The sequence below is a fragment of the Rhinoderma darwinii genome, chromosome 13 (genome assembly GCF_050947455.1).
Source record: "Rhinoderma darwinii isolate aRhiDar2 chromosome 13, aRhiDar2.hap1, whole genome shotgun sequence".
Classification (NCBI taxonomy): domain Eukaryota; kingdom Metazoa; phylum Chordata; class Amphibia; order Anura; family Rhinodermatidae; genus Rhinoderma; species Rhinoderma darwinii.
Genome location: NC_134699.1, coordinates 21,269,115 through 21,288,159, shown reverse-complemented (window position 1 = coordinate 21,288,159; position 19,045 = coordinate 21,269,115). Strand labels below are relative to the sequence as shown.

Sequence of the window (19,045 nt, the reverse complement as noted above, 5' to 3'; positions counted from 1 at the left end):
TACCGTGTGCTCCTTGACCACTACTGTGTATACCAATGTCTCCTACAATACCATCAAATAAACCAGCAAATGCTTTTAAAAGTTCAGAAAGTTCTGGTAAAAAATATAATTCACCACAGAATAATTTATTACAAAGTCCAGACTCTTTTAAAGAATAATTTGTTTTTATGCTCTGTTAGCAGGTAACACCTGAAAATGCTTAAGATGTTGCCTAACATGCAGAGCAGGAGGCAGGTGACTACACCGGACCACCATGCCTTTATGGTAACTAGTGTTAGTCTGCATAGCTTCTTTATTTTATGTTGCTGGTTTAGAAGATGGAAGATAGGGGGTTGCCCAGCCCAGAGACATTAAAACCCTCTATTATAAGAAGGTGTTAGTTTTTAGTAAAATGTTTTACTCATTATGATGTCAAAATATATTTGCCTCCAAAAATACCATTTAATGGAGAGAGGTATTCTGATTCAAAAAATATTTACTGGGCACGAAGCAGTGCCATCACATTGCCATAAGGCAAAAAGTGATATCCCCAACTTTGACTCGTGGGTCATTACGATCCACGTATGATTGCTTCTTATTAAAAAAAACGACATTATAAAAGTTCATAGACCAGCAACTATGGATGGATGATTCTGATGACCAACAGGCCAGGTCCAATGTCCACACATTTTTGGATTCCATAGTTTTGCGGTTCTTGAATAACAGATGGATCGCCATAGATATGAGCAATAGCAATGCCTCTAGTGGAGAAAGCAGGAATTACACTCTCTCTTGCTGCTGTATCACTTTTGTCAGATAACTAATCAGTGGCGAGGCAGGTTGAATGGCATCGTACTCCGCAAATACATGGCACACGTTGTCCGAAGGGTCTGTTGTACTCTTTGCCACAAAACCAAAAATCCTAAAAAGGGGAAGAGAAAAAGAGTTATCAGGAACAATACATGGTAGAAGGACCAAATAGAATGTGCATTAAACAAGGTGTCCAGGATTAGAAAGAAGGATCTCTTTTTTCCAGATAAATCGCAACGTCTTTCCATAGACTTGAATGGAAATGAGCTGCAATACCAGACACAGTCCATGGACAGAAATAGCACTGTGTCTGAAAAAAAATAGAACCAGGGAGACCAAGATGGCAGCCGGGAACAGGAGTGAGCTAAGAAGGGTTAGCTCAAATGGTCAAGCAAGAGAAAATTTAATTCTGCGCAATGTCTCACCTGGAAGATCTGCACTGTTTCTGCCACCTGAAATAAAACACAGGTATTTGTCAGTATGATAGAGAAAATGGCTCCCTCTACTGGTAGCTAGGGAGAACTACATCATTTGAAATTACCTGCTTAATTATGTAGAATTAAAAGGGATTTTACATTTTAGATTAAGCTGTAGAGTTTATTATTAATTTATATACCACATCTTTAACGGTTGCTACAAGGAACAGTATTTACATAGAAAACAATAGTATATATTGTGTCTTCATATCAGCTGTACGGACGTAAATATGTAAACAAGTAAAAGCTGCTTAAGTCTTTAACGCACAAGTCATGAATATACATTACAAGATCGAGGATGTCTAGTAGACTCATATTTTAACCCTATTTGTTTAATATGAAATACCCCTTTAAATGCAATCGGGGTCTAATCAGTTGCAATCTTGGACTGGAGCAAGTAGAATTAAGTATCCTATGGTATTGTGAGTAGCTGTATATGTAAAGTGCTGTTTTAGGGTGGAATTTAGAAGTAACTAGATGAGGTCTGAAGAGGGGGAGGGTGAACCATGGCACATAACTGTTCAGATTTGCCACTTAGAGCTATAGGAAACCTAGCAGACAAGCCTTATGGAAGATGCTATTTTTCTATAGAGTCAATAGAATAGTGGAATTCCTGTTTCCAATGTCATGTTATATCTCATCTGTCATAGCCTTGGGTGACATTATAATGGAACGGTGACATGAAATAGTACATGACATGGTACGCTGTGAATTCCTATCTCCCTGTCTATTACTAGTGAGAGTTACTATGCACAGTAATGTAGGTCTGTCTGCAGCACAGTCTGGAGGGGGTATTACTCACAGCTTGATCATTTACTTTCCTTCCAGCTATTCTTTGTTTAACACGATGTGGTGGACTCCACCCTTACCATGCCCCGGCAAGTTCCTCAGATTACATCCCGGACCTGCCTACCCCATCATCATAATTATACCTTTATATTGAGTTTTTTAGGACAAATAATATTGTTGCTCATGGAAGAACCTATCATTCAATACTTGTTCCATAGCTCCTCATTGCCGCAATGACCCATATCTAAATTATCCATACCAATAAGCACCACTCCTTAAGTATTGCGATTTCTCCCTCCCTATAAACATTTTTGTTTGGCTAGTTACTATTGATCTCCGGTTTTGCACTATTGCCCGGTTTCTTTAAAAACAACGCAGATAAATATATACCAATGTAAATTCCTGCCTGTTCAAATAATGCTAAGTCCCTCCCTAGGAACATGTTCAAAGATTGAATCCTGATTTTACGTTCCACTAGTTGTACTGACCAGATACAGTACGGATCATCATTTGGCACTGTTAAGGCACTATTACACCGGCCGATAATCGTCCGATGCACACGGAGCTATGGATGGGAACAAGTGGTCGTTACTCCGATCGCTCGTCCCCATACATTATCATGTCGACAGCACGTCTCCCTGTTTACACAGGGAGATCTGCTGCCGACAACGATAATATTTCACTTTTTTAAAACGATACGATCAGCAGATGATTGAGTGTTTGCTCGTTCATCTGCTGGTCGCTGCTCTGTTTACACAGGGAAATTATCGGCAACAAGCATTATATGAACACTTGTCTGCCCGATAATTGCCCAGTGTAAAAAAACAACTTTATTTGTTCACTGTATAGTGGTATTATTTGTGCACTGTATAGATGTATTACTTGTGCACAACTTTTGGATGGTACTGATTTTCCTTGGGTAAATGCAGCTGGTAGAGAGTCTTAAAGGCAATGCGTCCTGTATGCAAAATATTTCTCCTCCAGAAGGAAGAAAACTGTCTCCCTAGAGCCACCCATAGCTGACTACCCTGTAAGTCAATATCCAACCCTTTACAGAGCCTTGAAACATGACGGGTTATTAGCCAAACCAGAGAAACCCATTTATAGACCAAACTGTTTCAGAGTTGTTGCTCCTCATCAGTACAGAGTAGAGTTTTGTGTAGCTGAGTGAGATGCCTTTGAAGCAGCTCTTGGAAGGTACTGATTCTCTTTGCGGAGCTCCTTCAAAGGCATCTCACTCACTCAGCCAATCAGAACTCTACTCTGTACTGATGAGGAGCTACAACTCTGAAACAGTTTGGTCTACAGATGGGATTCTCTGGCTTGGCTATTAACCCAAGTTGTGTTTCAAGGCTCTATAAAGGGTCAGACATTGACTTACAGGGCAGTTACCTATAGGTGGCACTAGAGAGACAGTTTTCTTACTTCTGGAGGAGAGCTATTTTGCATACAGGACGCATTGCCTTTAAGACTCTCTACCAGCTGCATTTACCCAAGGAAAATCAGTACCATCCAAAAGTTGTGCACTATAGGTAGGTATTATTTTGGCACTGTATAGCGCAGAATGGCACGGCGGTATGAGAAGGTTCATGTTCTTTGTCTTTTTCCTATGTTTTCAGGCATGGTGGTGCGACGTCTGCTCTCACTGGTTTGCCCAGTGTCTTCACAGACCTTGATCTGGCCTCTAAATTCAGTCCGCCATTGTGTAAATATTGAACATCGGTAACCCCCCCCCCCCGCCTGGTGAACTGATCCTGTTCGAATTACTACTCATACCAGTCCTCCCTTAGTACTTCTTGTATTGTTAATTTCCCTTTCCTCCAGTCATACATGTGGTATGTTTTGCAGATCACTTACCTCCTGTGCTCAGGATCCACACTACAGAAGCTGAGGGATGACACAGGATAGTGACGCCTGAAAAATACTCTGGAAAAAGAAGGTGAAGAGATAAGTCAGTCCGGTCAAACACAAGTAAACAAAGTAACACAAAATACTGAATCAATTAGTCAAATCCTTACTTGCGTTGAACATCGGTCAAGGTGACTGCTTGGTCTGTGGCTTTAAAGTTCACAATGGTTGGCACAATGTGGTCGGCCCTCTCAAAAGTGATAGTCACAGCTTTCTGGATAGCGCTAGATCCGGTCAGGGTCTCTGTACTGACTGAGTTCAGATACAATATATTGCATGCTGTTGAGCAATACAAAAAACAGGTTACTTTCAAGGAGCCTATTGACATAAGGTGATGGTTAGTTCCTTCAACTGCTAGAAGATCCGTCTTACAAAGACCATTTCTATATACAGGAACACTCTGATTTACCAAGTCTGCTTGTTTAGGTCAATGAAGGTCAGAGGGTTGAAGGGCAGTTTTGCAGAAATAGATTTTTTTTAATTTGGCCCGAGAGCCAATTGTTTCCTTCAAGATAAGTCATTGTTTATACCAAGATTACTCGGCCAGTGGTCAGAGGCTTAACTTCTCATACCTTCCATGTGCCATCTATAACACCGGTATTTTCTTATGTTGCAGAGAGACCTTTGGGTGGTGTGACCGCTACCTCTGCACCCCCTATATGCTACACCGCTGCCTGTGGTAACATATGTCGCCCATAGATCACTGCCCAATCCTATTAAAATTAGCCATTCAGCCTTGCCTATGCATCAAACATTCCTGTTCAATAATGTGCCCTAAAGTGGTTATCTAGGATTAGAAAAAATGGTCTGCTCTCTTTTTTCCAGAAACAGCAACCCTCTTCTCCACGGGCTGTATGTGGTACTGCAGCTGATCCCCATTCAAATGAATGTGACTAAACTGCAATACCAGACACAGCCCAAGTGGCGCTGTTTCTGGAAACAAAACAAGGCAGACCATTTTTTCTAATCTTGGACGACTCATTTAATGATTCTATAAATTAACATAATGATTAACATGGTCACATATTTGGGTCCTTTTACGCACCTGCTGAAGTCTTTAATTCACAAGCACCTTCAGGGGAAGAATCAGAGCTGCTGTCACAATCATTTTGAGCTGCATGAGAAAAATGCATGGTATTGAGCTTTAATTATATGACTTATATTCAGAATACAAGTCCTGTCCCCTAACGGTAATACAGTAGTTGGTAATAGCAGTCTGAGCTGCAATACCACACACAACCCATGGACAAGAGTGGCGCTGTTTCTAGAATAAAACAGCCATGTCTTTTTTTAATGTCATATTAATTATCAAGTCATCATATTATTGAATCATTTTTAAAGCGAGATAAACAATAATTTGTACATACCTCTATGTGGAATAAGCATCTTGCATGGTAAGGACAAGGGGGTGATGGTGTGCTGATATACCAATGCAGGGAGACTTCCTACAATTAAATATTATGCATGTTCAGAGGGGTGGCCTACTTAAGTATTACTGTATGTACAGAAAAAAAATCATTAGGCCACATTCACACTCACCAAAATATGGCTCCTCTGTTGCACCTTTCACATGGACGCCTTTTGCAGATGATTCAATCAGAAAATGTCGAACGAGTTCATTAGTCACGTTACCTGTTAAGAGAGCAAATATTGTTTTTAGGGTCTGACCTAAATGAGAAAGGAGTCCCTAACAAAAAAGAAAATGTGCCCTCCTAATAGTGCCGGTCCGGGAACAGGCGGACCTATGGTTTATTTGCTCCCCCTACCCTTCATTTGGAGAATGTATTAATAGTGGGACCATTGGGCCACTTTTCCCCCCATTTCTTGCTAATGTTATCTGTAGAAGACCCTAACCTGAGCCGGCTCCATAGAAGCCACAAGGCTCTGTGATACAGACCCATGCCCTCAGGGGCTACTTTATAGACTACGGTAGTTCTGGGGAACGGTTGACTCTACTGAAATGTGGAGCCTGTTCTCTATAGTTCGAGGGGTTCAATTAGTTATGACTTCTGAGGAAGAATTGTTCTCTTGAATTTGTGTGAATATTTAGATAGCTGAAGTGGAGTTCTTCAGTATATTTGAAGACATATGAACTTCCAGGATATGAATGGGTGAGGTGCGGGCGATGAGTCACATACTATGGTGCAATGAAGGACTCTTGCCAAAGTCCTCCTTAAACGTTCACCATTCTAGATGTTGAATGACTAATGTGATCTGATTGTACCTGCACAAATTTAACTCAAATTACTTTTCTCATAATTTAGTTCAAAAGACAATAGACTCTTTGTACAAAAATCAAAGTGAAACGGCTGCCAGGAAATGCATCTAACGTCAGTAGAATATATTTAATAACGTTTATAAATGTTACACACTATAGGTAGCAGTCGGAATTCTGTTTTTCCAAAACAGAGCTCCAAACAAACTGCATAGACAAAATGGAAAATGATAAATTCTGGCTACCTGCAGCCACCAGTAGAGGGAGCTGAGAAGCTTATGGTATACTGCGTCATTATTGAGCTCAATGTATAAACAGTATGCAGTGAGCTCCCTCAGTGGTGGTATCATTTAACTCTTTGGACTTACATGAGATTTGGAGTTCTGTATTAGAAAAATGGAGACCTATCTCTATAAAGATATATTTAGAACTGAATCAACAAAAAATATTGGACCTAAAATCAACACGATGTTAATTAGTCAACCCATTGGCCTAATTTAAGAAGCTAAAGCAGTAGTTCCCGACCGGGGGGTGCCGCGGCCCCCTGGAGTGCCATGAGAACCGTTCAGGGGTGCCGCAACACTCCGCTCATCCACTGCCATAAAAAAAAACAAAGAAAAAAACCATTTCTTGTTGCAGACGTGACGTACGCACGTCTGTTACAAGTACGACCCACCACTTCCCCCCAGAAGAGTTTAACGGAGCGCGAGGAGCCATTAACGCTGGGCAGCGTATTTATTCCTTCTCCAGGAATAAGAACACTTTTGTGCCGTCACATCTCTATGATGCGACTGTAGCAGCATTATGGTGTGCTAACCTCTGTATGTGATGGTCATTTTACGGGGGGGGTCTCATTTTTCTGTGAGTGGTGGGGCTGATGGTCTTTGTGCAAGTGGTTTCCGCCTCTGACCTCCAATTGGAATCAATGGGAGGCAGAAAAAACTTGTGGTGCTCGTTTGGAGTGCTTTTTTGCATCAGCTCCAATGGCTTAAAAAAAACTAAAAACACTGCAAAAAAAAGCGTCAAACAACGCTGTGAATTCAAAATCTTCCTCAAAGTTCCTGAATTTTGAGGCAGATTTATTCTGCCTTGCAAAAAACGCTGTGTGAACATACCCTAAGGGCTTATTCAGACGAACGTTGAATATGTCCATGTGACGGCTGTTAAAACAACGGCCGTCACAGGGACGCGTGTATTTCAATTGGGCAGTTCACGCGGTCGTTGTTTTAACGGACCATGTAAAGGGTCTGTTGAAAAATAGAACATGTCCTATTTTCTTCCGTTTTCACGGATCCCTCCATGGACTCAAGTCTATGGGGATCCGTGAAAACGGGACCCGCATGGGGGCAACACGGATGTGAAAAACGGCAGTTTTTCAGGTCCGAGTTTACCCACGTTCGTCTGAATAAGCCCTAAGAGTGTAGAGCTTGTAGTTTAGCCTAATTTTTTTTTTCCAGGGGTGACTCGAGCCTGAAAAGGTTGGGAAACTCTGAGCTAAAGTTTCAGTGACATCATCAGTGAATTCCCATTGATAAGAAATCAAATGGATTGAGGGGTTGAGACTGCTGTATGTAGCCAAAATGGACATATAATAGTAAACCAACCTGTCTTTGATGGCGTTCCTGGAACCTTCACAGCCAAACCAAAGCATCCACGGTAGGAGGTGCTGTCCCGGATGATGAATGTTCCAGGCTCTTTGTCTTTTAGTAACTCAATGGCTGTTTAATAAATGAAAGAAAGTCCACTTAGATAAGACCGGACTAATACATCTACTCTCTCAACACCAGTTATTGCTGCTCACACATTCAATAAATTGACATCTTGTCAAACTTGTCAAGTCTATGGTCACACTATAAATAAAAAAAAGAGGACAAAGCGCACATAGTGCATGAATCAGTAGTCTCAAGAGATGAGAAGCGATGGTTAAATATGCTGGCCTTGTAAAGTTATGCTAGGAGCATAACATCCAAAAATACATGCTCCAAGGATCCACCTAGGTGGAATACTTGAGGTGGGGTTGCAGCTCAAATTCCGTTCCGAAAGCCGTGATAGCTTTGCTGTGTATATTGGAGAAATAGGGAAATGGAAAACGGAATGATCGAGGGTGCAGCCGTGGTCATACTGAGTTTTAATTGTACAGATAAAACTACGCGTTTCAAGGCCGTACTGGCCCCTTCATCAGGTTAAGTACAACTGATACATAGGTTCATCATACATACTATTTTATAACAAACTGAAAGGTCGGTAAGGTCTGACTACCGACCTTTCAGTTTGTTATAAAATAGTATGTATCATGAACTTATGTATCAGTTGTACTTTACCTGATGAAGGGGCCAGCACGGCCTTGAAACGCGTCGTTCTATCTGTACAATTAAAACTCAGTTTGACCACGGCTGCGCCCCGATCATTCCATTTTCTATTTCTCCATTGTCAAGTCTATGGACACATTAGGCCGTATCGGAGCCTTTCCCAGCACATTCATCCAACCTACACTGCAAATGCAGTGTGAATAGAGTTTTACAGACCCATAATCCCCTATATGTGAAAATCTTTCTGGACTCCATGACAGCCCTTCACATGAGTTAGGGACGCCAATGACCACAAATGATGACAAATGTCTCAGGTTTCACAATTCTAAGTAATATTAGAAAACTGGGTGGAAAGTGTATCATGCTTTGTGGGTTATTTCAGAACTCTAGTTAACAGTTACTGGGAAGACTTAATCATGGGCCCGTCCATTCACAGATAACTAAAATAGCCTTATTAGTGGTGAGTCACAGGGGCTTCTGCTTTTCATGCATCATTTAGTTCCTCTTTCCCTAGAATTTTGTATGAACAAAAAAAGTGATCGGTGCTACGCGGAATCAAAAACTTTCGCCCATTACTTCAATTTTGGAAAGAAGAAGAAGTGGGAGTGATTTTACCTTGGTCTCTTGTCAGGTTGGGTTTAAACCATTGTCTGGATGTGTCCATAACAAACTTCATGCCAGGCTGTCCATCTTTTATGGTACCTAAATAAAGAATAAAAGTATTAAAAAAAAGTCAAAATCTCCATGATGATCTCCATCAGCAAAAACAGAGATGATGTCACTTACTCTCTGTGCATGTTGGGATTGAGGATTCAGATGAGGTTTTGTTGAAACTCGAAGAACCTTTTTGCTTGTTTCCACCCAGCAAATGTTTCGGAAATTTGTGAGTGATGTCCTCATTTTCTGGGAAGTGACATCCATTGACCAGAAGGATGGGGATGTCCATAGTGGAGTTGTTGACTGATGGTGGGCAGCTGTTGGCATGGCTCTTTGCAGAAGTATGAGGAGAAGTTTTGTAATGGCTAAAAGTGCCGTTGTGGTCAAAATGATTTATATGTGAGGCAGGTGACATGATCACCGGGCTGTGTAAATTAGAAAATGAACCCTGTGAACCAAAAGGACTTTCTAAAGATCTTGAATGAAAATAGCCATCAGTATCATCATACTGGAGAGAGTGGGTACTGTGGAAAGAAAGAGAAGAACATAAATAAGAATATGAAATGAATACAAAATAAGGTCATCGGGAGCTGGTGGGGAATGGGCCTCATGTTCTAGGTGTCAAGAGGGGTATTTAGATAGAGGGCTAAGGCAGCTTGCATAATCTTTGCCCTCGGTGAAGTAAATCCTTCTGAAGATTCTGTACTGGAGAATACATATCAGTTAGGACATATACGAGACGTATCACCTGTTATTCTGCATTATTATTATGCTATGTAAGGCAGATTGGTTTGCCAAGTTAAAAATGTTCCATCTCATGTTAAATGTATAATTCAATACATTAAGAATTATCATTCAAGTCTGCTCACCTTCCCAAAATATAACTGGTGTCTGACCCAGGACTGGTGGATATGGAGGCCTCACTGGTGCGGAATGAGGGTCTTGTTTGGTAAGAGTTTTCTGAGCCAAATGATGTAGACATTATTTGATTCTGCTGATTTGACCTTTGACGGGGGATAGCAACGGTTTCTGTAGCCTGGTGGGATCCTCCATTTGATGGACGTTGATAATGATCTTGGAATATATGTGATTGAGGATCACTAAAAATAAGGCTACCATTGGGGCTGACGTTTTCTGAATTCGTTCCACGAGCAATTAAAATGCCGTCAACTCTTGGGGTGGGACTTGAAGATCTCTGAATAGTTTCATGATGACAAACCACTCTTGGTGGATTTACTCCAACACACTTTACCTCTAAGAAAAGAACAACATGTTACCTTCTGAACATTGTGTCATTATGCTTTCATGTACAACTACTCCCTCCTGCTCCTGCATGTTAGGAATTTGTGTCTACAGTTTCTCACTTGCTACAACAAAAGTAAGATTGAGATTTATTGCCTCGAGACAACATGGTCGTGACTACCTCCTATTGAAAGTGAAGTCAAGAGTCTGAGAAGATTAATTCTCTTCAGTGTTTTGAAGATATATGATGTGATGGTACCAGTTGACAGGTGCAATCCTATCCTTGCCTTATACCAAAGTAAAACTATGTCAGGCTAATACACCCGTCAAAAAGTTGATCATAAAAAGACTTTTATTGTTTGTATTCCTCTTGTAGGCCAGATAGAAGTTGACTTCATCAACGTGTGGTGGCCTTCACTAGTTCTAGTGATGTATCCATCAAGATCTCCTTAGTTTTATGAAGACAGCTAGAGAACTCTGCGGGATATAGCCAACAAACTTTTTGAATATATGACTAGAAGACGACTTGAAAAATTTGAAGTTTTCCCAGTATCTGTAAATAGAAAACTCCAGTTATCTAGATGACAACCCTTCTAGGTACAGACTTGAAAACCATTGATGACCACCCACATTTTGGGTTGCTTGAACACAATCGGGTGATCATCATTGGGACTTTATCCCAGTTTACTCAACAAGTCTCATTTTGACCATCTCCATTCGCTCTCAACATAATATTACTTTCTTCATTGTTTAACTTATTCCAGATATTCATATGTATGTAAGGTGGAAGGAGAACCTTCTTAGGAACTTTGTATTTAAGGGAAACATTTAGAGTTCTTCGGCAAATATTAATAGATAGACTACATTGAATTTTTTTTATAAAATCCCTACAATCTCGACTGTAATGTTTTCATTGTACAACCTCCAAATCTAGACATGTTTAGCTAAACATTTACAAACATGCAAGCTCATGACACTAATCCTACACTGTCTTACTGTCTACACTTCCTTTGACATCACGGACCACTCCTGCTCCTGCAGGCATAAACCTGGAATATGACGCCTCTATTGAGGATCGTAACATAAAGACAAATATTTAATAGCATATGTTGCCTCACTGGGCTGGTCTGATTTAATCAGGACAAGCAAGCCTTCCAGGCATCACATTTCATAATGATCGCAAATATAACAAGTCAGTACTGCACCTCAGCTCATATTTTCTGCCAAGCCCTCGGGAGGCTGTATAATTTGTTTGTTGAGTCTGGCAGTAGACTAGTAGTAAATGTAAAATCTAAACATTTTTCCAAAGCCACATGAAATGTATAATTCAGTGGTGGCATCTCAAGGGGGGTCCATTACAACGTGCTCAAAACAAAACAGTGCAAATCTCCCTTCTGGGCTCTCCTTATCTAAAACATGCATCAATTTGTTTTTTTAATGTTGACTGAGATAGGATTCGAAGCAAACTGCGAGAGCTACCAGTATGATTTTTGGCCTAGATTCTAAATTCAGAGTTCCAACTCAATGCACCTAGCAAATCTCTTGATGGATATGTGGTCCCATGTCTGAGACCAAGCTTCATTTTTCGTGTGGTGCTAAAGAGGAGTCGTGGGAAGTGGCGAATTAAGGGTAGCTCCAACACTGGGGTTGTGTTGGTAGTCTCAGAAGCAACTTTCATTACATATTCTAACCCAGAATGGAAACTGATATTCACAAAGATCTCTTTTCATACCTGGAGGACTGGTGACCTTGGTAGTCATTGGTCTACAAGGAGAAGGGTCACGTTTTTTCCTAATCAAGTCAGAGTTGACAGGCAAGGGTTGGAAAGTAGGATCCAACTGCAAAATGAGTTGGTTTAGATTGTCTATAGAAATGTCCAGTGATGGAGATAACGGATCTCCTCCATTGCAGACCTCAGCCTCTGATGGTTGCTTTACGTCGTATGATTTAATACCATTATTTCCTGGCATAGGCTGGTGGGGTTTCATGGACGCTTGCCCACCATAAGGCATGGTGTCTGCCAACCTGTGACCATTTACTTGTGATGTCATCTGTCCGACATAGCTCTCTGAAGTATAGTAAGAACATTTAGAGGGAAATGAGATCCCTTTTGGATGAACAACTTGTCTGAATCCACTACTTTCATCTTTGGGTGCCATACAGACAGTCTGTCCAACCCGTAACACATGGTTGGGTATAACTTGAGACATTGTGGCTTGTTTGGTTTTTTCAGTTGGGCAAGAAAAATCCTGAAAAGAAAGAGATTTATTAGAAAAGATACTAACAACGTCCTAACCGCTTATAGAATAATAGATCCTAATTTTACATATATTTCATGAATATAGAACAACCTTATCATATCTATCTATCTATCTATCTATCTATCTATCTATCTATCTATCTATCTATCTATCTATCTATCTATCTATCTATCTATCTATCTATCTATCTATCTATCTATCTAATTAATGATCTCATATCTATCCATCATCATCTTAATAAAATGTGAAGATCACATGATGGAGAAGGATAGTCATCTTTTCATATACATATCTCTATAGTGCCCACTTGAAGACCACTGCTTGATGCAATCATCTATGTTAAGCATGGATATGTTGGGCACTTAAAGAGAACCTTTCAAGGACAAGACAAGGACAAGTCTGTGATCTCTTGCGAGAGATCACGTAGTCTTGTACTTGTCTGCCGAACTGGTACGGGGGCGTGTCTCTGCTACGGACAGTAGCATGCGCGCTCTCCTCTTCAGCTCGTGCACTGTCCGTAGCAGAGACACGCCCCCTTACCAGTTCGGCAGACAAGTACAAGACTGCGTGATCCATCGCAAGAGATCACAGACTTGTCCTTGTCTGCTGAGAGCTGAAGAGTGAGAGCGTGCGTGCGCATGCGCGCTCTCCTCTCTTCAGCTCTTACACTGTCCGTAGCAGTGACAAGCTCCCTTGCCAATTCGGCAGGCAAGTACGAGACAAGAGATCACAGTCTTGTCCTTGTCTGCCGAGAGCTGAAGAAAGCGTGCGCGTGCACACGCTCTCCTCTCCTCAGCTCTTGCTGTGACGCTATCCATAGCTGATTGGACATTGTCACAGCCATGTTACTCACCCCCTTGCCATTACACGCCCCATTGACATTTCAGGGGGTTACCTAAATATCGGGCGCCAAATTTAACGGTCGACGATATCTAAATAACGGAAGAGGGTGGAAAAAAAATGTAAAGTTCCCCAGGGTTTGTGCAGCCCTCCCCATTATATGCTGCACTCAGCTGCACATGTACGGGCAGGTGAAGGTTCTCTTTAAGAATGAGGTACGCTCTTTGTAGCCCCTATCCCCCTCTTTTAACTCAGAATTCCCTAATTGGGTACTTGGAAATGGATTTTCTTAACCAGAGAACCATTTTAGCAGCAAGGTTTTTAATTCTCAATATACTGCAAGCCATGACTTCCAATAAACCAAAAACTGGGGATTTTCCCATTAACAAGCACATTTCGCTCACCAGAATGTGCATATACATTTTTATGGCTGTCATACACCTCTGTAGCGGCTGAAAATCGATAGAGGAACAGCTGAAAAAAATCCAACGTAGTGGTTCCCTAAGAATGACCAGCCCATAATAAACTATTGCCAATGGTCTAAGGCCAACTTTAGTGACAATCCCTCCTCTTTGTAATACTGATCCAACAATCGCTTGACTTGAGTAAGTTTAGACAATACATGGAACTATTGGAGGGTATGTAAATGTGTCCTAAAATAGCCTTTGACCTATTGATGATCCACCATCCAGCAGCACTGTGCAAGCCCATAGTTACTGGAATTGTGAAAGTTATATCCACATTTGCAAATATTTTTTTTTTTTATTGCTCAGATGCATCTAAAATAAAAAAAGAAGCAAATTTGCAAATAGTTTTGATTAAAAATCTTCTACCGTTTTGTGTATGCAGCCCCAATGCAAAGTTATCTGTCTCCATTGTTACAATATATAAGCAGGACATTTGTGTGATCCTGTTAATGTGTTACTCCACTTCCTCTGCCCCCTATTCTTTGCTAACAGGGATAGATAGATAGATAGATAGATAGATAGATAGATAGATAGATAGATAGATAGATAGATAGATAGATAGATAGATAGATAGATAGATATGAGATAGATAGATATGAGATAGATAGATAGATAGATAGATAGATAGATAGATAGATAGATAGATAGATATGAGATAGATAGATAGATAGATAGATAGATAGATAGATAGATAGATAGATAGATAGATAGATAGATAGATATTGGGTGCTAGACTATTTGCATTTTACTGTAATTAAATTGCTGATCATTGTATAAGGCAATAAATTCAGTAATACAACTTGATTCATTAATATACAGCTATAAAAATATTATACAGAAAGAATAAGCAAGGAGCAATGTTCCAGTAGCTGCGCCATGTGTATATGCACATTATATATAACCGCATCATACTCTATAGTATAATCACGTACCTTGATATCTGTGGAGCTGGAGGTCCAGTGATAGCAGCCGCTGTCTATAACTTGTCTGAGGAGCTCTGCCTTGCAGGCTGTATATATAGAGGAAGGAGCGGATACACCCTTGCACTGCTGGCTCAGCCAAAGATCAGATCAGCCCTTGTGTGTAACCAGCCATCCTGGAAGGAAAAGTGTTAACCCTGCCGCCTACAGTGTCTGAGTCTGCCTTGTGCCTGCAGGCGACACATGTATACACCCCTCTGGAGAAGGCATACACAGGTGTGATACCGCTGCATCTAATACTGACGTCAAATTCCTGTTCTATGCAATGCAGACTACATGGAAACGAATACAGAAAATACACAGCGACAAGAAAGTGCCCATAACATGTCCGGAAGGGTTTTCACCGCATGCTATAGGCACCTTATTACAGATCCATACAACTCAGATCCGTAATATGTCCATATGCATGAGCCCTAATGCCACACAAAACCTCTAAATTCAGGTGTGACCGCAGTCAATCTCAATAGCCCACTCATAGCCATAACACCCTCCCAGGGGGCCAGGAAGCTGAGATATATGGAGATGTTTGGTGGGTCCTCCCAGTGGAGAGCTGCTTTAGCTGTCCCGGTTCCTGCCAGTGAAATGGAGAGAAAACGGTGGTCACCGCTAATTATATTTCCCCGACTAACAAAAGTAATTGTTTAATTCTCAGGGGTACAAAAAAGCGTGATATGCCGCCACACAACACCCGATTTCTCATCTTCTTGTACCCCTGTCACTGAATTTACAGGATTTGAGTGGTTATGTTTGGAAGTGTAACTAAACTTTTAAAAAACTCTTGACGTGTCATAGTGAATTGCCAGAAGTTTTGATTGGTGGGGGTACGAGAACTAAGATCCCCACCATTGCTAAAACGAAGCGAACCAGGTGAGGGCTTTGCCGCTTCGTTTCTGATCGGCCTTGCTCTGCTTTCCTCAGAGAGGTGTATGCTCTTAAAAGAAAGTCTATGAGTCCGTACATCGCTAGCTCAGGGTTCCCAACCGTCCGTAAATTCCTGGACAGTCCATAAAAATAAGGGTCTTTTTTCCAGTACCCGTAAAAAAAAATGGATTTTTCTGAAGTTGAATGAGTTCAACTTTGTGTTAATTATTGGGCTTGTAATTATCATTGGTTTAGAGGACACAGTACGTGCTGATCATGTGTTCATATCACTATTCTCAGCTATAGACATATATTACTAATAATCTTTATGATTCATTGTGGTTTTACAAATTGTCCGTAAAAAATGTTTACTGTCTGTGAATTTTGGATAAGTTGTACTGAAAGATAACATATTAGGTTGGCAACCTGGCGCTCGCTGGACTTTACGAGAACAGCCGATCATAAACAAAGCGGCACAGCGCTCACCCGAGCGCTTCTGCCGCATTGTTTTAACGATTGTGGGGGCCTCAGTCCTCGGACCCACACCAATCAAACCTACTGACATGTCACTATGACATGTTAAAAGTTTTTTCAAAAGTAAAGGGATTTTCTAGGAATATCTATATGTGATTGTAAGGGATTTGAACAGCTGAGATCTGTCCGTTCGAGTGAAAGGGGCTGAGCTGTAGTCAGGAACAGCTGTATGCCACCTGCCGGTTGTAGGGGGTGGCAAACCAGGCAATTGCCCAGGCCACTATTTCATAGCAGGCTCCGAGAACTGGACCCTCAAAAGGAACTTGATAGTGGAATGGAAACATTCCTCTCCATTGTCAGTTACAGTGTTTGGGCAGAGTGCTCTTTCATAGTGAACGCTGCCCAACAATAGATAAAAATTAACCCTAAAACCACCTAGTATTGAGCCCTGGATGGTGGTATTATTTAAGAATTGAATGTGGGCTTCTTAAGGTAGCATTATATTTGACATTATATGGGCATTATATGCTGGTAGTATGTGGGCCGTATATTCAATTTTATGTGAACACTGTATAGGAGTATTATTTAGACATTGTATGGTGGTACTATTTATACACTTAAAGGGGTTGTCCAGTCACAAAAAAATGATGGCCTATCCCCAACTCACAGCACCGCTGCCGATCAGCTGTTTTGCAGGTGCCGACCCCAACTCGCCTTTAATGGCTGTATTGTGTGCGAAATATATGGTAATGTTATGCGGGCACTATATGGTAGTATTTGGACTCTATATGAAGGTATTATTTAGACATTTTATGGCGCTATCAATTAGGCACAGAATAGTTGTATCGTGTGAAAAAATGTCTACAAATGTGGAGGGGGGACCCAGTTTTTATTGCCATTTTCTATAAAACCGGACCTGTTTTGCTTTGCTGTATCTAGAACAACAGTGAAGAGGCCGCGGCAGTCCAGCAAGCATTGAGAGCCCTTTGCGCTATTTGCTGGTGGTCAGTATATTGAAAACCCCCTTAATATACAGTAAGACTGAAATTGATAGTAGTATAATATGTGCCATTATTATATATCATATACAAGGCTGGGATTGTAATGTAGTATAACATCCAACGGTGACCACGTCACATCCAGTAAGGGAGGCACGTGACGGCATAATAACGTGGTATTGCATAATGTGTATACCAGGGCGACCTGCGACTGTAACAGAATATAACATAGTAGTGTGACTATGTCACATCCAGTACGGGAGGCATGTAAGTGTGTTATAACATAGAAGTGTGATTGTGTCATATACAGTAAGGAAGACTGAGACTCCATTGTACTACCGCATGTCAAATGAAAAGTGACTACATCCAGTCATGATATAATGTAGAATCAGTAGAACATCTTATTATATGGGGGCAGCATGGGATAGAGATGGTCGTGACTACATCACATCACTATGGGCACGTGAGTGACCATAGGCAGAGGGGTCCCAATGCAAAATCTGTAATAGGGCCCCAACTATGGCAGCTCAAACCACCCACAGTCTGGGACAAATTTTGGTAGGAAAATAATGAACCTATTGATATATCTTTGGAGTATTTTTACATTAGCCGGAGTACCTGGAGAAAACCTATATAAGCATGTACTGAACATACAAACCAGAACCACAGTGCTGCAGGGCAAAGTACTAACCACCGAACCGCTGTCCCAAGCCCATAAAAATGTAATATAAAGGATGCTTTATGGTTTTTAGGAATGAAATGTTGTCTACGTCCGCTCACACTGGAATCTCATGTCTCTTGTTAGGAATACTGTAAATCACATGAAATCAACCTCCCATTACCTACTTCTCTACTTGAAGTATAGATATTCCTAAATGTCTTTGGGTGGAATTGGATGAGTGTTTTGACATATATTACTCACTTCCACTTCTGTATTGTGAATGTTTTGAGGCGGAATTAAGCTTAAATAATATTTATATTAAAGGGGTTGTCAAGACGAACTATTGTTATAATGAAGTAATCCCGGCAATCAGCTGATCACTGTGGATCTGGCTCTGGGTCCCCTAATGATCAGCTGACATTGCTGGGGAAGTTGCGGCTGGCCAATCATTTCCCCGCAGTCAAATGAATGGACAACCATGTGATAGATCCACCAGGTGGAACGGGGACCAGAAGTTGATAGCAACAAAGTCACTATATTTATGCCGGTGTTGCTCTCACACACACAACCATCAGCATAAAACTTCCCAGGATACACGTGAGGCACAGTCGATTTAACTTGGCTCAACTTTGTTTAGCCAATTCTGGCTGCTCACCCCCCAGTTGTAGGACAGAGTCTCAGCACTCCTCCCTGATATAGGGCTACATCCTCTTCAGATGCACAGGCCCTCATTTGACCTTTTTGCTTGTAGTCTATCAAATTACACTTGCTGGCAGGGAGTCTCCTGCTGATTCACTCGCCACTCACATGCTGTCTGTCCCATGGAGTTTCCTGCCACTGTCACCCAACACAGTGATCCATGCAGAGAGGCTGATGTCACTGTCACCCGCTGCCACTCCAGACCCTCTCCAAAATTCACGTAACACTGGTACACTCTAGTACTACACAGCAACACCTCTACTGTCAATGGGTCATAGCCCGCGAACTGATTCCTGTTAGGCGAGAACAGTCACTTTTTATGCACTAAGCAGCGTATTCATGCTCTCTGACATCCCCAACGCTGTTATTGTGAGGCAATACAACCTAACTAACTAAAATGGCATCCCGACCGATATGTC

The 19,045-nt window shown here is 41.2% G+C and overlaps 1 protein-coding gene across 1 annotated transcript; it reads right to left on the bottom strand.

The window, feature by feature from the left end:
• Nucleotides 1–82: 82 nt before the first annotated feature.
• Nucleotides 83–15,148, bottom strand: TNS4 (tensin 4). Its single transcript, XM_075846655.1, has 13 exons — nt 14,886–15,148; nt 12,118–12,634; nt 10,013–10,397; nt 9,273–9,667; nt 9,102–9,188; nt 7,782–7,895; nt 5,502–5,594; nt 5,330–5,407; nt 5,008–5,076; nt 4,073–4,241; nt 3,912–3,980; nt 1,215–1,241; nt 83–901 (listed from the first exon to the last, which is right to left on the bottom strand). The coding sequence occupies exons 2-13, from the start codon at nt 12,593–12,595 to the stop codon at nt 760–762; spliced, it is 2,106 nt and encodes a 701-aa protein (XP_075702770.1). The 5' UTR covers nt 12,596–12,634; nt 14,886–15,148; the 3' UTR covers nt 83–759.
• Between the last annotated feature and the right edge of the window lie 3,897 nt (nt 15,149–19,045).